The 20,555-nt window shown below is 38.3% G+C and overlaps 1 protein-coding gene across 3 annotated transcripts in view; it reads right to left on the minus strand.

Annotated features, from left to right (window-relative positions):
• The window catches only part of NLGN1 (neuroligin 1), a 636,903-nt gene that overhangs the window by 379,476 nt on the left and 236,872 nt on the right, over window positions 1-20,555 (minus strand). For 2 of the 3 annotated variants that reach the window (XM_018563341.1, XM_018563339.1), the window contains exon 2: window positions 10,406-11,204. In XM_018563341.1, coding sequence (XP_018418843.1) covers window positions 10,406-10,898 — 493 coding nt within the window. In that variant the 5' untranslated portion in view covers window positions 10,899-11,204. Of the gene's footprint in view, window positions 1-9,958; window positions 10,019-10,405; window positions 11,205-20,555 lie in introns of all 3 variants that reach the window. The other variant, XM_018563340.1, reaches the window with a different exon arrangement.

Below are 20,555 nucleotides of genomic sequence, written 5' to 3' on the forward strand. Positions count from 1 at the left end.
AACTGTATCCAGTTACAATGACACGCATATGGTGGCTTGTCCACAAATTGTGTCTTTTTGGACAGCAGTATTTCATATCTATGAAAACATGATGAAAACAAGAGTGGAACGAACACCTGAGTTAGCCTTACTTTCCATTTTTCCAGGAAGGGTTAGCGGTAGCCAAATTTTTTTCTAAGTGCAGCTAAAGCAGTCTTTATGCATCACTAAAAATCTGTAGACCCTACTATGGTGTGGGAATGGATGGAGGAAATGTATAATTTGCAATGTGTGGGGGAATTGAGGGAAAGACTGCAAGATCAGGTCAGTTTCTAGATACCTGGAGTAGTTGGATCCCATACAGTAATACGGTGCACATGGAACAAGTAGTTCATTCTGAGTCTGCTAGGAGTTGATAAATTGATACGTTTATGAATTGATAAATATTACGGATGCACCGATACCGGTTTTTCGAGTTCGAATACAAGTACCGATATTTCGCTTTCGGTACTCGCCGATACCGAGCACCGATACCCTTGCTCCCGCTGGCATGGAGCCGGCTTCCTGGGGAATCAGGAAGCCAGGCGGCAGGTAATGACATGCTGCCCGGCTTCCTGATTGCCCGTGAAGCCAGCTCCATGTTGTTTGGCCGGCTCGATTGTGATAGGCCGGGAAACCCATTTCCCAGCCAATCAGCATCGAGCTGTCTTCCCGGCCAATTAAGAAGCCGGGCGGCGAGTAATGACCCGCCTCCCGGCTTGGCTGGGAAGCCAACTCCATGCTGATTGGCTGGAAAGCCGGCTTCCCGGCCAATCAGCATCAAGCCAGCTGTTCGGCCAGCTCAATGCTGATTGGCCAGGAAGCCGGCCAAAAAAAAAGTTGAGGGGAGACATATGGAGCTATATTGTTGAAACGGGATGCTAAAATTTATAGGAATGCTAAAAATCATTTGCCTTCACATGCAGTGTGGAAGAAGTACATAAAGTGTATATAAATACTTGCAATTAACTTCTTATGTGCTCCCTTTTGGTCTATTATTTCTAAAATATCATTAAAAGTGTTTTGTTATAGCTGTTTGATATGTGAAAACAAATGCCTATTGATCCTGCCAGAAATCAAATGCTGTCCTGTGTCCTGCAGTATTATCTCAAGCAGTCTTATCAGTCCTGCCCAGGATAAATCTATGAACTACAGAACACATCCCCACTATGTTATTGGGATAAGGAGAGTGGGGCTTGTTCTGTATTCCTAACACACTTCATGTCCTGGGGTGACAACACTGCTCCTCCATAGATACAGTACAGTACTGGCAGAAACACTAAAAAACTAACACAGGTAAGCTGCAATATTGTATATTTTTGTTCTTAAGTTCAGATAGGATTAAAAAGAGAAATCTGACTTTAAAACTGCTAAAGCAGTACATTTGTGTTTCAAAAGTGCATGTAGCTGTTTGCCCAGAGTTATTCTTTAATTCTGGGAAATCAACAATGTATTAACCCTATTTAAATGATTTTCTACTTTCACTGAAAAAACCCATGGAGCACTTTTTTCCTGTGTGTCAAGTCCAGCAGTGAGGGTGTCATTTCCCTTGAGCTCCTGCTCTTCCTTATAGCACAACCCTGCTCTGTGAGCCTAAAGCCTTCAGAACGTCGCTGCTTTCTTCTGAAGAAAATAAAGCAGACAATATGTGTGAAATAGAAAGAAATAAGTTTCTATTTTAAACACTGTAGAAAAATTTCAGAAATGCTTGAGAAGTGTGACGAGTCACAGGCTAAAATATGTCTGTGCTTTTTTAGGTAAAGATAGAAATCCCCTTTAAAGTCTACCGTTGTATTTTTGGTAATATCTGCTTCTACAGGACCCAGATGCTCAGTATATGGAAATTCCATCTTTGAGCAATCCAACAAAACCTCATAATGCATAAGGCAATGTCCACACTTCTGTTTGTCAGTGCAATATGTAAATAAATATTAGCTATAGCCTGTGAGATGTAGCGGGAATTACATTGTCCCTGGGGCCCCATATGCAGGAATTGATCTTGCAAAACCAAGGTATGTGCATAAGGCAGGTTCACTGTAGAAGAACAAGTGTACGCTACTTCCTTAAGGTGGCCACACATGTATTGATATGACCATACAATGGATTCAATGTGACTATGATGAACAAATGGAATGAAAATTATAAGCCAAAGATCCTCCATGCAATTTAGTAAGCTTTCGATTAGTCTTTGAGGGCCTGTTTACACTAGCCCATAAAACGGGCTAGTGTGTTATGAGAGCTCAGGCAGTGTGTGATGTACCACAGACAATCAGAGCTGTCACTGTTTATATTTTCGAAACGTGGTTTGCTTCGCTACAGTGCGACCCAGTGCGCTGTGAAAATATGCACATGTATGGCCCCTTTTACTCAGGCAAAATACCTGTGAAAGTGTAGTGGGTTCTATTAAATGTACTACTACTACTGTAAGTAGTAGCAGCTTTAACGCTTCTGTGCTTTATCCAAAACAAAAAGGTTTTGGCTTTAGGCACATTTTCATTTTATGGGTTGCAATCTATGCACATTTTGGCCTTTTCTACGGTCGGGAAATTGAAATTGAGCACACACAGCTTTTTTTTCACCAAAAAATAGCATTTTATCTCCTTGATGAAATATGTGCATTGTGATCAGATAAGTGCCATCTCAGCAGGATCGGAGATGCCTCTGTTCTTCAGTGATTTTATAAACTTGGACAGCTGTCATGTAAACCCCATTACTGCCACATGACTAAACCATTAAATACAAGTCTCCAAGATAAAGCAATAAACTTTAAATTATTATTAGATTTGGGATTATTTTATCTTCTTTCATAAAAATATATCTAACCAAAGCACTATGAATATCCCTCTCCTCTTAGTTTTCTAGTAAAACGTAACTGAGATTAATTATATACCATATACCTAACAATGCCAATGGGGAAAACATAGATATAAATATAAAGTCCATGCTTCCTTTACAGGCACAACATAAATCATCCAAACAACAAGAGTGTCAAAGAGTGACACACATTTAACTTTTATTTGCAAATAAGAACATTTAATCAATTGCCACACTCCAAACCCAATTTACTTGGCCAGCATCTGTTAACAAGAAGAGATTTTATAATGATGAATAGCAATAAAAGTTTGCACAGGGTACGTAGGAGTCATGCATCTTTATTCACGCCTCTCTGAACCTAAGTCAGTGTAATAGGTTGCGCTGCTAATTACATATGCCTGATGTGCTGCATAATAAGAAGCACTGCTGCATTGCACACTAGCAAATGACATGTAAATTACTGCAGCCTTGTCTCAGACTACAAAGCACTTTGTACAATTGCCCACTGTACCCCCATTTAGCATCATGACATACTGGCACAGACACGCATTGTATATTGAGTACCTTCTGTGATACTGAGCCAGAAAAAGGAGGACTGTACAGAGACACACTCAGAAGTTATTAATTTGGGTTTAATAAAAACTGCAGAAATGCAATGCTTATAAAAGTGTATAAATACATGAATAGAAGCTAATTTCTTTCTTTTTGCACGTAATAACTCTATCAGGCTAACAAAAACAAATTATCCTGTAACATAATCAAATCCTTCTACATATACTCATCTGAATAAGTGGTTCAGCAGTTACATATAGCATCTGCTGACTCTGAAAATACCAGTGGTAGCCTTTTAGCAGGTACAGGTAAGTGGCACCTACCTCTCTGGGTGCCTGCTGTACTGCATATGTAAAAAGAAGTTACAAGCTTGACCAGACCCCACACCTAACCATTCGACTTTCAGTGGAATTTCCACAGATGACACTTTGTACCGTTAGTTTAAAATTTTTTTTAGATGAGTTTAGGGAAAGGATGTCATGCTCTGGATCTCAAGTCCAGGATGAGAAGAAGGAATTAGAAAAGCTTATACTCCTTGCTGATTGGACAGCTTTAGCTTTGATTCACCAGGAGTGTGTTGAACCTCTGCAGAGCGATCCCTACTTCCACACTGAGAGCAAGGGCCCTTCTCTGCAGTATGCTCACAGGGGACATGCTTTCCTGCTATGGCTGCATTCTGAAGAACAACTGTAAAACACCTTTTATTTTAATGTACCTGGAATGTATTTAGCTTAAACTGAAGGTTATGTTGTGTTTTAACTGCCCACTATTAGAAAATAAAAAAGATTGTAAACTAATTGGAAATTGGAATTGTGAAATCATCAGATTCAGTTGATAGTGTGGCCATTTATTTTAATTCTCATTACCAGCATAAATAATCCCAAAGACCTTTAGTACTTGTCATAGACATCACTGAACATTGTGATCCCTATAAACGTGTTTGATACATCTATAGAGCAGCACATTTTGTGTTTTAATATTTGCCACTTAAAGCAGATTACATCTAAAAATAAACATTGCACAGTCCCATGGGTGGCAGCACAGCAAGCAGTGGAAAAAGTATACATTGTGAAGATAAATATAAGAGAATTGGATTCCAGGAACAACTTGGTCCCATTCTAGCACGGAGTTCACCAAATCTTAAGCTAGGCGTGGGCATGGACTTTTTTTCCAGGGTGCATCTGAAAAGCCTAGGCAAATTATAACCAGGACATGCTAGGAATTAAATTACTTTATGGTTGTATATATGTACTTTTTTTACTATGTTTTGGGTCCACCAGTGAGACTATTGTTTACTTTTTCACTTTAGTTGGCAAAATGCTAGAGATTGTCTAGCATTTTGCCATGCTTTTTAGTTATATTGATTTTCATCACAAAGGGTTTAATAAACAAAAATAAATACATTTTTAATTGAGTACTTGAGTACTGTATGAATGTTCATACATGGATATGTATGAAGAGTTTGGTCCTGTCCTCTTATGACATTCTGTGTAAGACAAAATTTGCTTATTAAAGCTGAACTCTGTGCTGAACGCACTGCTTTCAGTGTGAACATGGCCTGAGAGTAAATATCTGGAGTGGGAGAACTGTAATGACATAGAACAGTAAATGCACAATCTGAATTGGGACAGAAGCTGGTTAGATAAACACTACTAACAGGAAGGGAGGAAAACAAGAATCTTGCATTATACAAGAGAGTTTGTAACATTCAACAAAATATGTGTGAGTGGCCGTGTGCAGCCCCATACAGCCCTGCAGTTATTGGCAATAGCCTATGTTGGCTATGCAGGAATTTGGCCCTGGCTGTCACTGGGAGTAATAAAAGGTGTAAAGTAATGATGTCCAGAAAGTATAAGTCTGCTTTACAGGTGACTGAACATTGTGACAGTTCTTCATCTAGCTTTACTGATTGAAGCAGAAGAATGAACTAATCTGAGGAGATTCAGGGTAGATTGTTGGTTTTGACAAGCAGGGGTTTCTCTGGAAATATAGGATGTCTAATTATAACTATGGATGCACCAATATATCGGCCCGAAAATTGCACTTTTGGCTAAATGCAGAAAGTGCCATTTTCCTGGCGATACATCAGCGCATCCCTGCTTTCTTTCCTCCCCCGCTGGGCGCTGCTCTGTGTCCAAGCGGAGAGGAGAGAAAGTGTGACAGTTGGCCGAGCGCTGCGGGAGGAGATCGCTGTGAGCGGCCGGCGTCTCTCCTCCCACACCGCTCAGCCTCCTATCACAGTCCGGCAGAGGGTTGTGTGGGCGGAGACAGCCAGCACTGTCACAGGAGGCTGAGCTCTTCTCCCTGCACCGCTCGCTCAACCTCCTGTGACAGCATGTCAGAGAGGAAAGCAAGTGCAAACACTCAGCGATCATTGATCGCTGAGTGTTTGTACATAATTGAGGACATGGTATGTTTACTATATCCTCAATTACAAATGAATGGAAGTGATCTACATCACCTCCTGTTCATTCATGATTGTGGTTATAGTAAACATACAATTTCCTCATGTTATAAATGAACAGGAACACTCATAAAAGGATTCCTGTTCATTGATAACAGGGGCTGCAGAAAAAGAGATGGAGGACTTTGTGTCCACCATCTCTTTTTCTATTTCAAAAGGGAAATATCAGGGGGTCTCTTTAGACCCCTAATATTTCCCCGACCTAAAAGCACCTAAAAGTAAAAAATAAAAATATTTAATAAAAAAATGAATGAATAAATAAATATAAAAAAATTAAGTTTATAAAAAATAAATAGCAATAAAATTTTAAAAATTGAAAAAATTAAAATAAAAAACATTAAAAAAAACAACAACATTTTCGGTTTTATCCTGACAATTTTTTTTATTTCGGTTTCGGTTTTGACATTTCCATTTCGGTGCACCTCTAATTATAACACCAAAGGAGAAATGACCTTGTGGAAAAGGTAATCAGAAAAAGAGAAGCAGTAAAATAGTGTGTTCTCCGTAATGTGATATTTATTGAATTTACTAAGCATAAATGCCCAAGCTCTCATTATAAATTTCTTTTTCATGATGAACCTATTTCAATATACTAAATAGTACTAGATTCAGCAAACAGAAATAAGTCTGTAGTGCCACGTTTACATCCAAACATGTGCCTAATCAAAGAATTTGTACATAGGGTAAAAATCTGCAAAATAATTTTCTTTAAATGTTTCATAAATTACACATAGATAAATATATGCATCTAAAAAATTACTTAAACAAGTATGAATAGCATAAGATTAAAAAAAAATCCTTTAAGTGAAATATAGCAGTTTTTTGTTTTTTTACTTTTTGCTTTGTACAAGTGAATAAATGTATGCACATTACTTGTAGCTCATATTCATTGAACTGTCAACTAATTTGTGATTATTTTTGTCCTGTAATTATTTACAACCTGGCAATCGCTGTATGCTCATTAATATAAGTTGTGATTGAAGTCTTTTTAAAACTCTAGACAGAAGGTGGAATTAATAAAGGGAAAGTAGGTAGGGATTCATTTACAGGTTATTTTTCAGCACTTATCCTGGTAAATTGCCATATTTGCATTCCAGAGGAGGGGTTGGTAAATATAGACCTTCAAAGCCCCAGCCAAGGGTAGGGAAATTTAAAAAATGCAAACAAGCTGCTGAATCTATCTATCTATCTATCTATCTATCTATCTATCTATCTATCTATCTATCTAGTTCTGATAAAATAATAAAGAACTCATTTTTATACTAAACACTATCTAAAAGCCCATTAAAGATAATCCAGTCATCTACGAATAATTTTATACAACTATTTTTTAATGGTGTTCCATGCCTCTAACGGACATCCAAAGGTTTGATTTTTTTTATGGCCAATTCTCTCACTCAGATTGTCTCCCATGACTACAAGAGTTTCTCAAGTTCTATCGTGTAAGTCAATTTAATCTAGAGCAGGAAGCGGCATGCTAACAATAGTCTTCAGGCTGCCAGGTCCTAAACTGCCTATTAGCTGTTCACCCATTGAGGGGGAAAATATGCAAAATGGTGCAGTAGTTGCACAACCCCCCCCCATTTCCACCTGAGCTATTTAATGTGCATTTCCAAAAGCGTTTCAATGCTTGACACTTAGATTTCCATGTAATTCTATTGTGCCCATGCAAATCTGAGCAATGTGCTGTCATTACTGGGGAAGAATCACAGGTTTTTGACCCCAAAAGACTTATAAACACCTAAAAACACCTACAAGCTAGAAACTAGCTTTCCATTCGTTAAACAAAAACGTTTAAGCCTGTAAATGTATGTACAAATGCAAAAAGCAATTACAGACACCGCTGTTCATGTGTGACTGTAGCCTGAGGATTTTTAGCTGCTCTATAGCTTAACAAAATATTCAACTTTGTAATCCAATTGGTATTATTATTTTTAATTAGTAGAAAATCTACTTCAAAGTACACATATACTTTAAAGCAATAGGTTCAGTTTCATTTTCTTCAGCAACCCCTGCTCTGAAAAGCATGTAACATTCTCTCATGTAAGAGCAATGGTGCTCAGTGATTGGTCCAGGGCTGTCACATGAGGTCTTGAAGAATGTAGATGGTCTTCAGTAATGTGTAAGCTTAGACATATAAAGCTGTCTTTCTTTACTCTCAGTGGCTGAGAGTATTGGAAAGATGTTGGCTGCTGGGGATGGAGACATTAAAGTGAACCTGTAACTTTGCCCTGCGTGAGGCACATTCATCACTACTGTGTATTGATATATACTTTGTAACTGCAATAATAACATTTTACAGATAACTACAGCACACAATAATACAAATATAAACATAGGTATAAATACCATTGTCTGCACTATATAATGCATCTGCTTGTGTGTTTTCCATATAATACTATAACATATTGCCTATTGGTATACATTTCTCTATTGTAAAATGTGTAAATGAGTTTGTGAATGAGTAAAAATAAATCCCACTTTTTATGCAAAATGGATGAAAAAAATCCTTTAACATGACTGAACTTTGTCTTTTGAAATAAAGACAGCTTACATTGAAACATCAAGGGCAAATTCAGCAAAATTATGAAGGTATAGCAGAATAAATGAAAATTGAATCACAGCCTTCGACCTCACATTCCGGTTTGAGAAAGAAAGTGAGCAGCTATATGTCATTGCAGACCAACTATTCACATGTGCTAGGAATTACAATGTGCTAGGAACTCAATTACATCTCTCTGGTGAACTTACTGTCTGCCAAGCAAGCGCAGGTAGCACTAGGCTAACATTACCACTGTTGCTTATGGAGGGTGTGTAAGGAGATGGGAGGAGAAACTGCTTGATTGCATATAGGAAGTAGACGATGGGGAGCAATTTTCAAATATCCGAGAAAAGCTCTTGTATTTATTAATATTAAAAGTTGGCAGTTCCTTAAAGCAAAACTGTCACAAGCATAGGCAATGAGTATATAAAGTATATCAAAATATGCATAAGCAGGAGTTACCTTCAGGGAACACCACAAATCAAAATCAGTAGTGGATAGAGAGGTATAGACAGCTGAAATCATCTGTATATGCCCACCTTCTTCTGAGTTTCCCTATTGGTACTTTAAAGTGACAGACTCAGTGGTCTAAATGGACACTCTGCAGCTTTACAGGAAAAGTCAAGATTTGTAAATAACTTTAGTGCCTAACCGTTTGCATTTACTGATTTTTTTGACATGTGGTAATCATTAAAACTGGTTTATGCAGTTTATTTAATTTTATGTGAATTGCCAAGGATTGTGACACATTTGATTAAAAAGAGATGATCTGAAGATCCAGCAATTCTTTCTTCACTTCAAATATGCACTTAGTTATGAATACATGCAACAGTTTTTGTTTCTTTGCACTTTCATTTATTTCTAGCTTCCTTGGGCATCTGGAGTAAGCACTTTTGCTGGTCTTAAACAAAAATATAGGCACCTACTTCAGATGTTTGCAAAATGTATCTTGCCTTAATTCTTGGAAGATCAAATTGATCTTGCATCTAACAGGCTATTCACAAAAGGATGAAGAAATAGGAGAAGGCAGGAGAAGTGAACAATCTAGGCCAAAATAGCTGTTTTGGAAAAATCCTATAATTCAGCTTGCTTTTCAGTTCTGCTATGTTGTCCTAGATTGTTCCCTTCTGCCTTCTCCTAACTCTTCACCCTTTTGTGAATAACCCTGTAAATCTCTGTCAAGGATATGCATTGACAGGTGACTAGATAATCTGTGTTCAGTTTAAACACCTAGTTCTGGTAAGGAGCAAATGTAAAAATAAGAATTTTCTCTGCAACCTGTTTAGTGGTTTGGAATGTATTAATTTTGCCAGTCTTAAAAGTTTCAGTAAAGTATAACCTTTAAAAAAGAATTATCACAATCCTTTTTTACTCAAAACATATGTATTTACTGGTGTTTCCTTCAAACTGTTTCTTAGTATAATGTAATATCCTAAGGATGTAAACAATACAATGTACAAAGCTGATTGTATATGTTTTGTTTCTGTTGGATGTAGGATAGATCTAGTACTGTCATACCTAACCTCCTTCGAAGTTTTCCATATATTTTTTTTTACTTTAATACATACCTCCTTTTCTACATATTTTCTTGCCGGGTTTCCGGGCACATTCCTTGGATATTCTTTTTACTGAAAAATGAATAGAAGACTAAAAAATAACATGGAGCTCCGAGACAGAGAGTAGGAGCATGCAACACCGTTTACCTAGCTCTGCCTTTGGCTATGTATCCAACGCTGTGGAGCCTGCACATGCAAATGGAGGAGGATGTATCATCAATGGCCAGGTAAGAGAAAGGGAGTACCTTCCATTGTAATACCTGTGTCTCAGGAGGACATGAGTGTAGACATGAGTACAGAAACAGGATCACACATAAAAGAGCTGCATGCACATTGAAAAGCCAGCATGCCAACAACTAATCAAGCATGCAACCTATACACAGGATTAATATGGTTAGATTTTAGAAAAGTGAAAAAAATAAAAGAGTTTTCCTGGTTTTATTCCCGCATGGAACTCACCATCCTCAGTTGGGACATATATATTTAAATATAGGCAGTCTTCACTCTGGTCTTGCACATAGGAAGAAATTACATCCAGGTTGTTGGTGAACCAAACAGGAAGCATGACTTCAGGAAGCCTGCCTCCTACAATGTTTTGCGGACAAACAGGGGCAAATTGAGTGCCATTTTTTATATTCTCCCAAGTCGTTGGAGGCTCTGGAGGTTGAAAACGTCGTTCCCCTACTGGAGAAGCAGCATAAGGAACACCAAGGAATTGGATAACAGGCCCTAGGATTTCATTATTGAGTTCTTTCTTAATGCCTCGTACTTTTCCATAAGTCGTTGTTACTATGGGGTCTACATCATCCAGTTTTTGTGAGCACACAGCTGTAATGTGAAGCAAAAATCCCAACAGGCACAAGGAAAACGTGAAATCCAGACCCATGGATAACAGACGCAACCTTGCTACTCTCCACAAACATTTCAGTCGCATGGACCTTGGAAATGCCATAGTCCCACATTAGTTGCAGAGGAAAGCAATGATATTTGTATCCACTTGTGTAAAACAGGGCAATCGAAGAAAATGTATCAGGTTTGTTAAATGCGATCCTGCCAGAAAAATCTCAGAAGGGTTTTCACGCAGCAAGATTCTTCCATTGATTTCCCACTCACTGAAGCAGTATCTTCACTAAGCACTATTTATCAGGCTACATTCTATTGACAATACTGTTTTCCAAAGTAGCAATATCACAGGAGCTGCCATTTATTCCACACTGACTTCTTATAAATCAAATCCAGTTAGCCGCAGGTCTATATCCTGGAGAAAATGAGAAAAGTCATTAATAGGAAAAAAAATGATAACATGGACAGTAATTAGTACATGGTGTGCAAGCTACCGTGCGTTTGTTAATATTTTCTCTTTTCTAATTATAGCAAAGTAACACAACTTTAATTAAATTCACATTTCATTGGATGGACATTTTGTTAGACACAAATCTACTAGCATTTTTTCATTTAGCCTGGAAAGTTAATGCATCAAATTGCAAACCACTTTTCAGAATTCAATAAAGTTCTTTACATTTATTAATTGTGGTATATGTTAAAATATATTAGAAAGTGAATACCTGAAGCAGAACTCCAACTAAACAACTTAATACACAGCTGACATATACATTTATATACATATACCAGTATTCCACAATTTAGTCTGAGGGTGACACTACTATTCTGAATATGCATTCCTTGGTTACCCCTTGCCTCTTTCTGGCTTGCTAGATTTTTAATGGACATCACGTCACTGCTAAGCCCCTCACTGTGTGCCTGAGTGAACACCACTCCTTCAGACCCCAGTGCCTGAAATGCGTTAGGTTCACAATTCAATTTAACCTTATTAGTACAAGTTGCAGGATGATATCTACTGTTCAGTTGACTGTGAGAAATTCCTTTGAAGAAAGAAGACATATTCAGGAAATTAGAGCAACAGCATCCAAATTAATTATTGGGCAAAAACAAAACTTTTTCTTTATGATATCTGCATAGAATTTGGCTCTGACTTTAACCAAAAATTTAATTTTTACTGAAATAGTAAATACCGGTAAATAGAAGAAATTATCATATTTTCAACTTTATTGCCATTGCTAAATTTTGTGCAAGCCACTTTCTTTTAGGGCTTGTTTACACTAGCTGAACAGTAAAACATGCAGTGAGTGGCAGTGGTGCCTTGTGCAGTTAAAATGCAAGACACTATTTGTTTTTCCTGCGGTGACATCCAGCAGCAGCCAGTGCACTGCAGAAAAATGCAGGATTGAACCACAGCCCACTGCACCACAAATCACACCTGCATTGTGGTGTGAACGGACTACACAGAAAGCAGTTGTTTTCAGTTTCTGGTGTTGCCCTAGCAGTCACTGCATTCATCCGGCGTAGAGAAACATTAGTCACCACTGTATGTGTGAATGTCCCTAAACCACAACTCCAGTCTTGTGACAATTTAAATAGATTAGGCAGTAAAAATCTTTGTATTAAGTATGTATTGCATATTTGCATAATTGTTCACAAATAAAAAAAAAAGGAACTCTGGCCAAACCATTTTTTCTTAGTGTGGGAGAGAGTAGAGAAGGTTCATATCTACTCGGGATTTTCCCTAGTAGGGACACAAAAAAGTAATACAGCTATCAGTATTGTCGTGATCCGTCCCAGCTGTGGCGCTCTCAGTACCTGTCTTGCTTCTGAAGGTGGAACCCTTCAGAAGCAATAAATACGTTAATTATTCCACCTTATTCTAATCCCCCTAGACAAAATGAACAGTTACCCATGCAGTATGGAAGGGCTGCATGGAAACTGCATTATTTGAATTTAATTCATTGAATTACAGTCTCAATACTAAAAAAAGTGCATTTTCCGTTACTCAACGAAACAGACTCTGGCCATAATTCAGCCAGTCAAAGCATTATCTTACAATTGTGAATATGAACTTTATATAGCATAAAGAGTGAAGTGAAAGCTACTTGAATTCTTAGCACTTATCTTGTGACATAGGTCTTAAGAATCAAAGCTACATGTTTAAGAATGACAGTGACAGACACTTCAACTTACATATTAGAATTCTTCTCACTAAACCTCTCTTTGTTAAACATTTTAAGCATTATTCAGAACCTAAACCTGCTTTCAGCCATGCAAACAAATACAGATTACTGTAGGGTTTTCATGTACAGAAATGACCATTTATAAAGCAGTTAAATATCACCAAATACGTACAATTAATGTGGTGTTGGAAGTGCATAATCCTGTCCATGAAAATGTTTGAAGTGTATACAAAGCCATAATATTTTTAATCTTAATATTTTAATCAAGTTCCCACTCTTTATTTGTCCTGGTGGCTATTCTCTCTGGAACAGAAAATTATGGGAAATCTAAAATGTTACCTTTGTCCCAGGGAAAGAAGTGAAGGGATACCTGTTCTGGTGATGGGGATTTTGAGATATTTATTTATACTACAGGTTGTGTCTCTAGGACAGATAATCTATTCTCTGCTCTAACCAAAACAAAAAACAGAAATAGAAATAGCATGAGTGTAATACAAGACTGTGTACTCTCTCCCTGTAGCCAAGTGACAGTGATCAGTCTTGGCAAGAGGCTGTTCAGGTGCCAAGCACTGCATTGTGGATAAATAGAGGGACTATACCCAAAAGTCAGGGCCCATAAACCCTTGTTTGTTGTTAACAGATATGCATTACCGCTTGTTCCTACAACACACAGCAATGCAATTGTAAACGGCACCAGAATACACTGCACAGTAGAGTGCAACACTCTGCAAACTGCAGAGCATCACAACCTATATATTGTGCATTGTGCTCTGCCTTGCTACAAAAGTGTCATATGCATTTTTGTGGTGCTCTAGAAGCCAATTTAGAAAGCAATTTAACAGTATTTTTCAGGTGGTCTAGGGACAGTTTGGGGCATCCATAGAGCAAAATAATCTTCTAAAAAGTGAACCCGTTACTGTGAATAATATAAAAAAATTTAACTGAAGAGCCATGCCAGTAAGAGGAAACCTGAAAGCAAATTGAAGATACACCACAAAAAACAATGCTAAAATTGGCAAAACCTTTAAAACTACCCAATTAACCAAAGACGGTACTCCAAGGTTAACTGCTATGATCATAGCAAAAAAACGACAAGCACAAGGCTTCTACTTCACTCCCTTGTAATCTCTCCTTCCTCAACTATTGAAACTCCCTCCTTGTTGGCCTACCAATACACAGTCTATCATGAATGCTGCTGCCAGACCCATCCACTTTACTAACGGTTCAGTGTCCGCCCCCTCTGACACTCTCTCCATTGGCTTCCACTTGCCCAACTAATAAAATTCAAAATACTAACAATAACATACAATGCCATCTACAACTCCTTATCTCAAAATATCACTCAAACTGCCCTCTCCACTCCTCTCAAGACCTCCTGCTCTCTAGCCCCCTCATCACCTCCTCTCATTCTTGACTCCAGGACTTCTCTAGTGCCATTCTCTGGAGCTCCCTACCCCAATCTTTCCACGTATCTCCTAATGTGTCCAACTTTTAGACGATCCTTGAAAACTCATCTCCTCAGGGAAGCCTATCCCACCTCAACATAATAACTGTCCTTTTACTTCTTCCATCAGCTCTTCCCACAAAATTATTACCTTTTGTATCACAAGCCCCTCCTACTAGATTGTAAGCTCCAATGACCAGGCCCCTCCTAACCCTAATGTATTGAAATTGTATTGAACTGACTCCCTCCATTTTGTCAAGCTCTGCACAACAACTGTTGGCATTATATAAATCCTGAATAATTATAATAAACTTATATACTGTGTGTATGTGTATATATATATATACACATACACACAGTGTATGTGTATACATACATACATACACACACACACACACACACAGGTTTTTCATGGCCACCAGATTTACACACTAGTATCTCACTAATTGGTTTTTCACTTATGACCTGAAATTACTATTTATTTCATATTAAGATGCCTTACCTATTTTATTGTCTTTCCTGCTAAAGCCTTAAGTATTTATCAGTCCTCCCCTGCACTTGTGCTTTTTTTTTTACTTAGTACAGCTTTCTTCCTTTGTTTGTTTTCCCATTACTCCCTCATTGCTGGGTTGGTCAAAGTATTGCTATGTTTGTTTCCCTTATTTGTTCATGTATAATCACTTCCACTAAATAAATTCAATTTCACATAGTCAGTGATTTGCAGTCCTCTCATTGTGGTCACTTTGTGTCACACTGCTTAGGATTACTTCACAGGAGCCTTAACAAAAGCAACCTTCACAATAAAGCGTTTACACTATGGATATATGTATAAAGGATTTGCAAACAATCACTATATATGCAACCAAAATTCACTGCACAACTGTCACCATACTCAAAAAATACAGTTCCATGTAAATTTGCCAGCGCATATGCACCAGCATGGTGACGTGCTTTGGTAGGAATCCCCCCCCCCAAAAAAGAAAGTGAACCCCCTTCAAAATACCTGTGGCCAATGCTGGCGGCAACTCTTTGGCACCTCCAGCTGGTTATGCCTGAAAGAAGGCACACTGGTTTTTGTTTATTTATTTTTTAAATCCTTCCCAGTGCTGACAGTGTGCAAAAACATAGTTCCAACCCTCTGTTAAACTGTGGCTGGCAAAGTCACCTATTCGGGAAAACGCTGTTTTAAAAAGATTTGCCAGCTGTATGCATTTACTGGTGTACATGCACGTTTTTATAACTAGGGTGACGTGGATGAATTTCAGAAGAACAAATTGCTATAAAAGATTTACTGCCAAATAATTTATTGAATCCTTTATAAATACACCCTGAAGATGTTTATTTTCTTATCTGATAAGGCAATTGCTGCAAACCATAATCAATTAAATGAATTTGCCTTCATGATGCTGTGGTAACTGAGAGTCAATTCTTGCCTGTCAGGTTTTAAGAATATTATCAAGACAACATTGGCAAATATAGAATAACTTTATTGTACTAGAAATAACTGCACAGAGGCAAATACCTCACTGCATGTCAGGTTTTTATTACTGTTCTGTTCAGTAAGCCTTCCCAGTGCTTTTTCTGCTGCAGCCATATTTTCAAGAAATTACTGCAAAACTTAATTGTTGCTATTGAAATTAACCACATACTCAATGGTCTTTTCGTTTGCACTGCCAGATTCTACCATCTCATAAAATGATGCGTGCAAATACTCCTTTCACAGACACTCTTTTGCATCTATCTATAATACGTAATATTGCGAGCAAGAATCCATCTATACGAAATGAAAATAAAATGCAAAGAGTCAATTATGGTAATATATTAATGCCTACAGCACAGAAAATTTCAAGCAGATTCATGTGATATAATATGAGCACCGCAAGCAAGAGCTACAGTTGGTAAACCTGCAGTGAATATATAATTGTAATAAAATGAACAAAAGAATAATGTAAGAACAGATTATGGGTTTTCACAGCTAAGAATTTAACACTGATATCCCATTTTCAGAATCAAATGCAATCATCAGAGGTAACATGATATTTACAAAAATGTAATTTAAAAATAAACAGTTGTATATATTTTCATTTATCCATAAGTACTGTTATTAAAGATCTATTAGAAAACTACAGCAACGTACACAAAGTCTGTAAAGCTACTTATTTTTCTCTACATATTTTATTTGGTGGTATGACACATATATTATTATTTGTTGTGCTAAGAAATTCATCACGAAGCAGTGTTCACCATTAGTTACAATAAGCCTCTGCCTGGAGACCATTATAACTAGAAGGTAGATTCTGTCCTTCAAGCCTTATATTCTATACACATTTACCCTTATATTCTATACACAGTACCGAAAATACAATTTTTATCAAATGTAACTATATATTATTTGATGATTAGACTAGGAAGACCAGAAGACATACTTCTGCATGTATAACTTGTGCATGTAAAGGCAGGTGTCCTAATACACACACTGAGTGGCCAGATTATTATGACCACCTGACGTTTGTAGGCAAATTAGCTATAATTTTGCGCTGAAGTTGCTAGAGGGCCAGACCATTATAAATAGGGAAGCAGGTTGTTTACCACGACAGTAGAAAAACATTTTTTCTGAAGATATGGGTAAACAACGCGATTTAACAGCCTTTGAACGTGGAATAATTGTTGGCGCTGAAGCCATGGAGCGAGTATCAGCAAAACAGCAGAATTCGTTAAATGTTCAAGAGCAGCTGTTGTTAGAGTGTTTAAAGACTGGACTGTCAGCCGAAATCTGGGTCTGAACGTGTGAATTGTGGCCGTCAGCGACTAGTCAATGTTAGGGCACAACGGAGAGTGGCAAGACTGGCACAAGACAACAGAAGGGCAACAGTGCAGTGTCAGATTCCTTGCATCACCTTTCAACATCTCGTGGAGTCACGAGGCGGCCCAACGAAGTCATCTCGTGGCCCAACAAAGTACTTATGGGGTGGTCATAATAATCTGGTCACTCAGTGTATATACACACTTATATACCCACATATATACACACAATATATAGACAGAATAACATAAAACTTTTTTAAAGATTATTGACCCTCATGTTACATTAGAGACCTCCAAACCACTGACCCATAAAGTCCACTATACATCCTAAGTGGTTGGCACTTCACATAAAGAAGTTTGGAATACATCCATTGTCTTCAATTATTGAGTCAACATGGTGATTATTGTGTCAACATGGTGATATATCGATGCGTTTCACTATTTGCTTCATCAGGATTGGAGGTGTTCTATAAAGATCATAATAAATACAACAATATTTCATACTCAAAATATATCCTAATAGTTTATATATAATTTGTTTATAACATCTATTAGTTGTGCATACCCACCCATGTTGATGTGTTGATGAGATCATGCACTAAGGTTTGCTGTATATTTTGCTGATATACCTAAATTTTGAAATATCTTAGTGGGGTAATTTTTGCGGGTGGATCACATTTTTATCAGAGTGAACCTCACCATTGTGGATGTCGACTGTCCAGTGTGTGTCCGCTTGATGGGTATGCTCAACTAATGAATGTTATAAATAATTATTTGTGAACTATTATAATATATTTTGAGTATGAAATATTGTTGTATTTATTTTGATATTTTTGCACAACTCTATAGAACGCCCCCAATCCTGAGGAAGCAAGTAGCAAATCGTGTTAATATATCACCATGTTGAATCAATAATTGAAGATAATGAATGTATTCCGAACTAGGGCTGCAACCAACTAATCGATAGTTGTCAACTATTCTTATTATCGATTAGTTGGTTGGATCCCCTAGCCCTCTCCTCCACAGCAAACAGTGGGCGGGTGCAATAGACAGCCTGCTATTGCAATTTGAAATGGCCAATAGCAGGCTGGCTATTGAACCAGCCCACTACCTGCTGTATTTACATTCAGCTGCTGTCTGAGAAATCTTGCCCCTGGCTGCTGTCATTCCCTGGCTGAAGCAATTCAAGTGCCACAACACAATTATTTAAAAAAAAAATTATAAAAAGTGGGAAAAAAGTCATTTTCAGTTTCGACCTGTCAAATTCTGCTGCGGGATGTGTGTTGCAGTGCCATTAATTTTGATGGCACTCCAAAATGCGCCTCCCACACACAGTGTGATTGCCAGCACTGGAACGCACGGTACCGCAATGCCATGCGTTCCAGTGCAGTGCAATTGCAAAAAATTGTGCATGCAGTTTTATTCTGAATTAAATGTTATGTTTGTAATACTGCATTTGTGTATTTTATCTTAAAATATGGATGGTATTTAATTTTTCTATCCCATTAATTGAAAAAATAATCGGCCAACTAATCGATTATGAAAATACAATTTCATGGATTACATTGATTTAATTTCTGAATTGTTACCAAAGGTTGCATCACTCTTAAAGTAAAACAAGTCTGCAGTGTTGTCCTTAGCAGAAAATTACCTACTACTAGTAAATGGCACAAGAAACATGACAGTTGGAATGTAGAAGTTTCCTATGGACAATAACTTCACGATTCTTTGCCTTTAAAAATAATTGTTTATGCCACATTCTTATTATATAAGACCCATTTTATGTACATTTTACATCCTCTAATTTATAACATTTTACAATGAATGCAAGAAAAACAACTGCAATATTATTAGACAAATGCAGAATCTGATTTATGTCTATATGCTTGACCCACCAAGAAGGATTACTGACAATGCTTATGGCTTTTCCAGGTAATGAAAATAAATCATTGTATGTGACTTTGATTTGCAGTAAGTAACTGTAAATCACATATACAGATGTGCATTAAAATAACTTGCAAACATCATACAGAAGTACACAAATACAGAAATCATCAGCAAACTATTTGCGGGCTTTCTTGCGCATCATCTTTAGAAGAGGCTTTCCTCTGGGACAACAGCCATGCAGACCAATTTGATGCAGTGTGCGGCGTATAACCTCTGCAGCAATGCTAGCAGCACTCATACGTCTATTTCCCAAAGACAACCTCTGGATATGACGCTGAGCACATGCACTCAACTTCTTTGGTCGACCATGGCGAGGCCTGTTCTGAGTGTAAACTGTCCTGTTAAACCGCTGTATGGTCTTAGCCACCGTGCTGCAGCTCAGTTTCAGGGTCTTCTTATAGCCTAGGCCAGGGGTGCCCACAAGGTCGATTGCGATCTACCAGTCGATCGCGCAGCGATCACTGGTAGATCGCAATGTCCTCTTCCCCCTGCCGGTGGGGCTTCTCTGGATCCCCGCTGCTCTCCCCATCTGTATGCAGCGGGGATCCGAGAAGAAGTGAAGGAACTGCTGCAGCCGGCGGCGGAGGACGGAGCCGCCGTCACAGACAGAACTAATGCCGAGCGGTGAGGAGAGAGAGAGAGAGACGCTCGGCCAAGATCTGACAGCCGGCGCCTCTCTCTCCCCTCACCGCTCGTCCTTAGTTCTGTGACAGCGGCTCCGCCCCCCCTCCCCGCGGCTGAAGTGCTCTTTCGCTTCTCGTCGGATCCCCCGCTGCCTCTGCTCGGGAGAGCAGGGGGATACAGAGGAGAAGCTGGGCCCCGTGTACGTGGCCGAGCAGCAGAGGAACGGTACATGTCAGTGATATGTACCGGTCCTCTGTGCAGGACAAACACTGGAGCGATCAGCTGATCACTCCAGTGTTTGTAAATAACTGGGGACACATAGCACTATGTGTCCCCAGTTATGAATGAACAGGATGTTTACATCACGTCCTGTTCATTCATGAGTTTCTCAATGGGGAGAAGCACTCTGTACAGAGGCTCCTCCCCATTCACTGCTTGATAGTAAATAGTTTCTGAATGAATGGGAAGCCTCTGTGCTTTCCATTCATTTAGAATAGAGGCTGCAGAAAAAAAGATTGAGGACTTTGTGCCCTCAATTTCTTTTTTAAAAGGGAAATATCAGGGGGCTGTTTAGACCCCTAATATTTCCCTGAAGCCCCCCCAAGAGTAAAAAAAATTACAAAAATTAAAATAAGAAATAATGAAAATAAAATAAAAAATTGTAAAAAATAAATTAAAAAAAGGTTTTTTTCTTGCCTCAGACGCGGCTACGCTCCCATGGTGCTTGTGCGGCTGCCGGCTTAATGTGTCAGACGCTGCAGAT

The sequence above is a fragment of the Nanorana parkeri genome, unplaced genomic scaffold, assembly GCF_000935625.1.
Source record: "Nanorana parkeri isolate BGI_ZX_2015 unplaced genomic scaffold, ASM93562v1 scaffold656, whole genome shotgun sequence".
NCBI lineage: Eukaryota > Metazoa > Chordata > Amphibia > Anura > Dicroglossidae > Nanorana > Nanorana parkeri.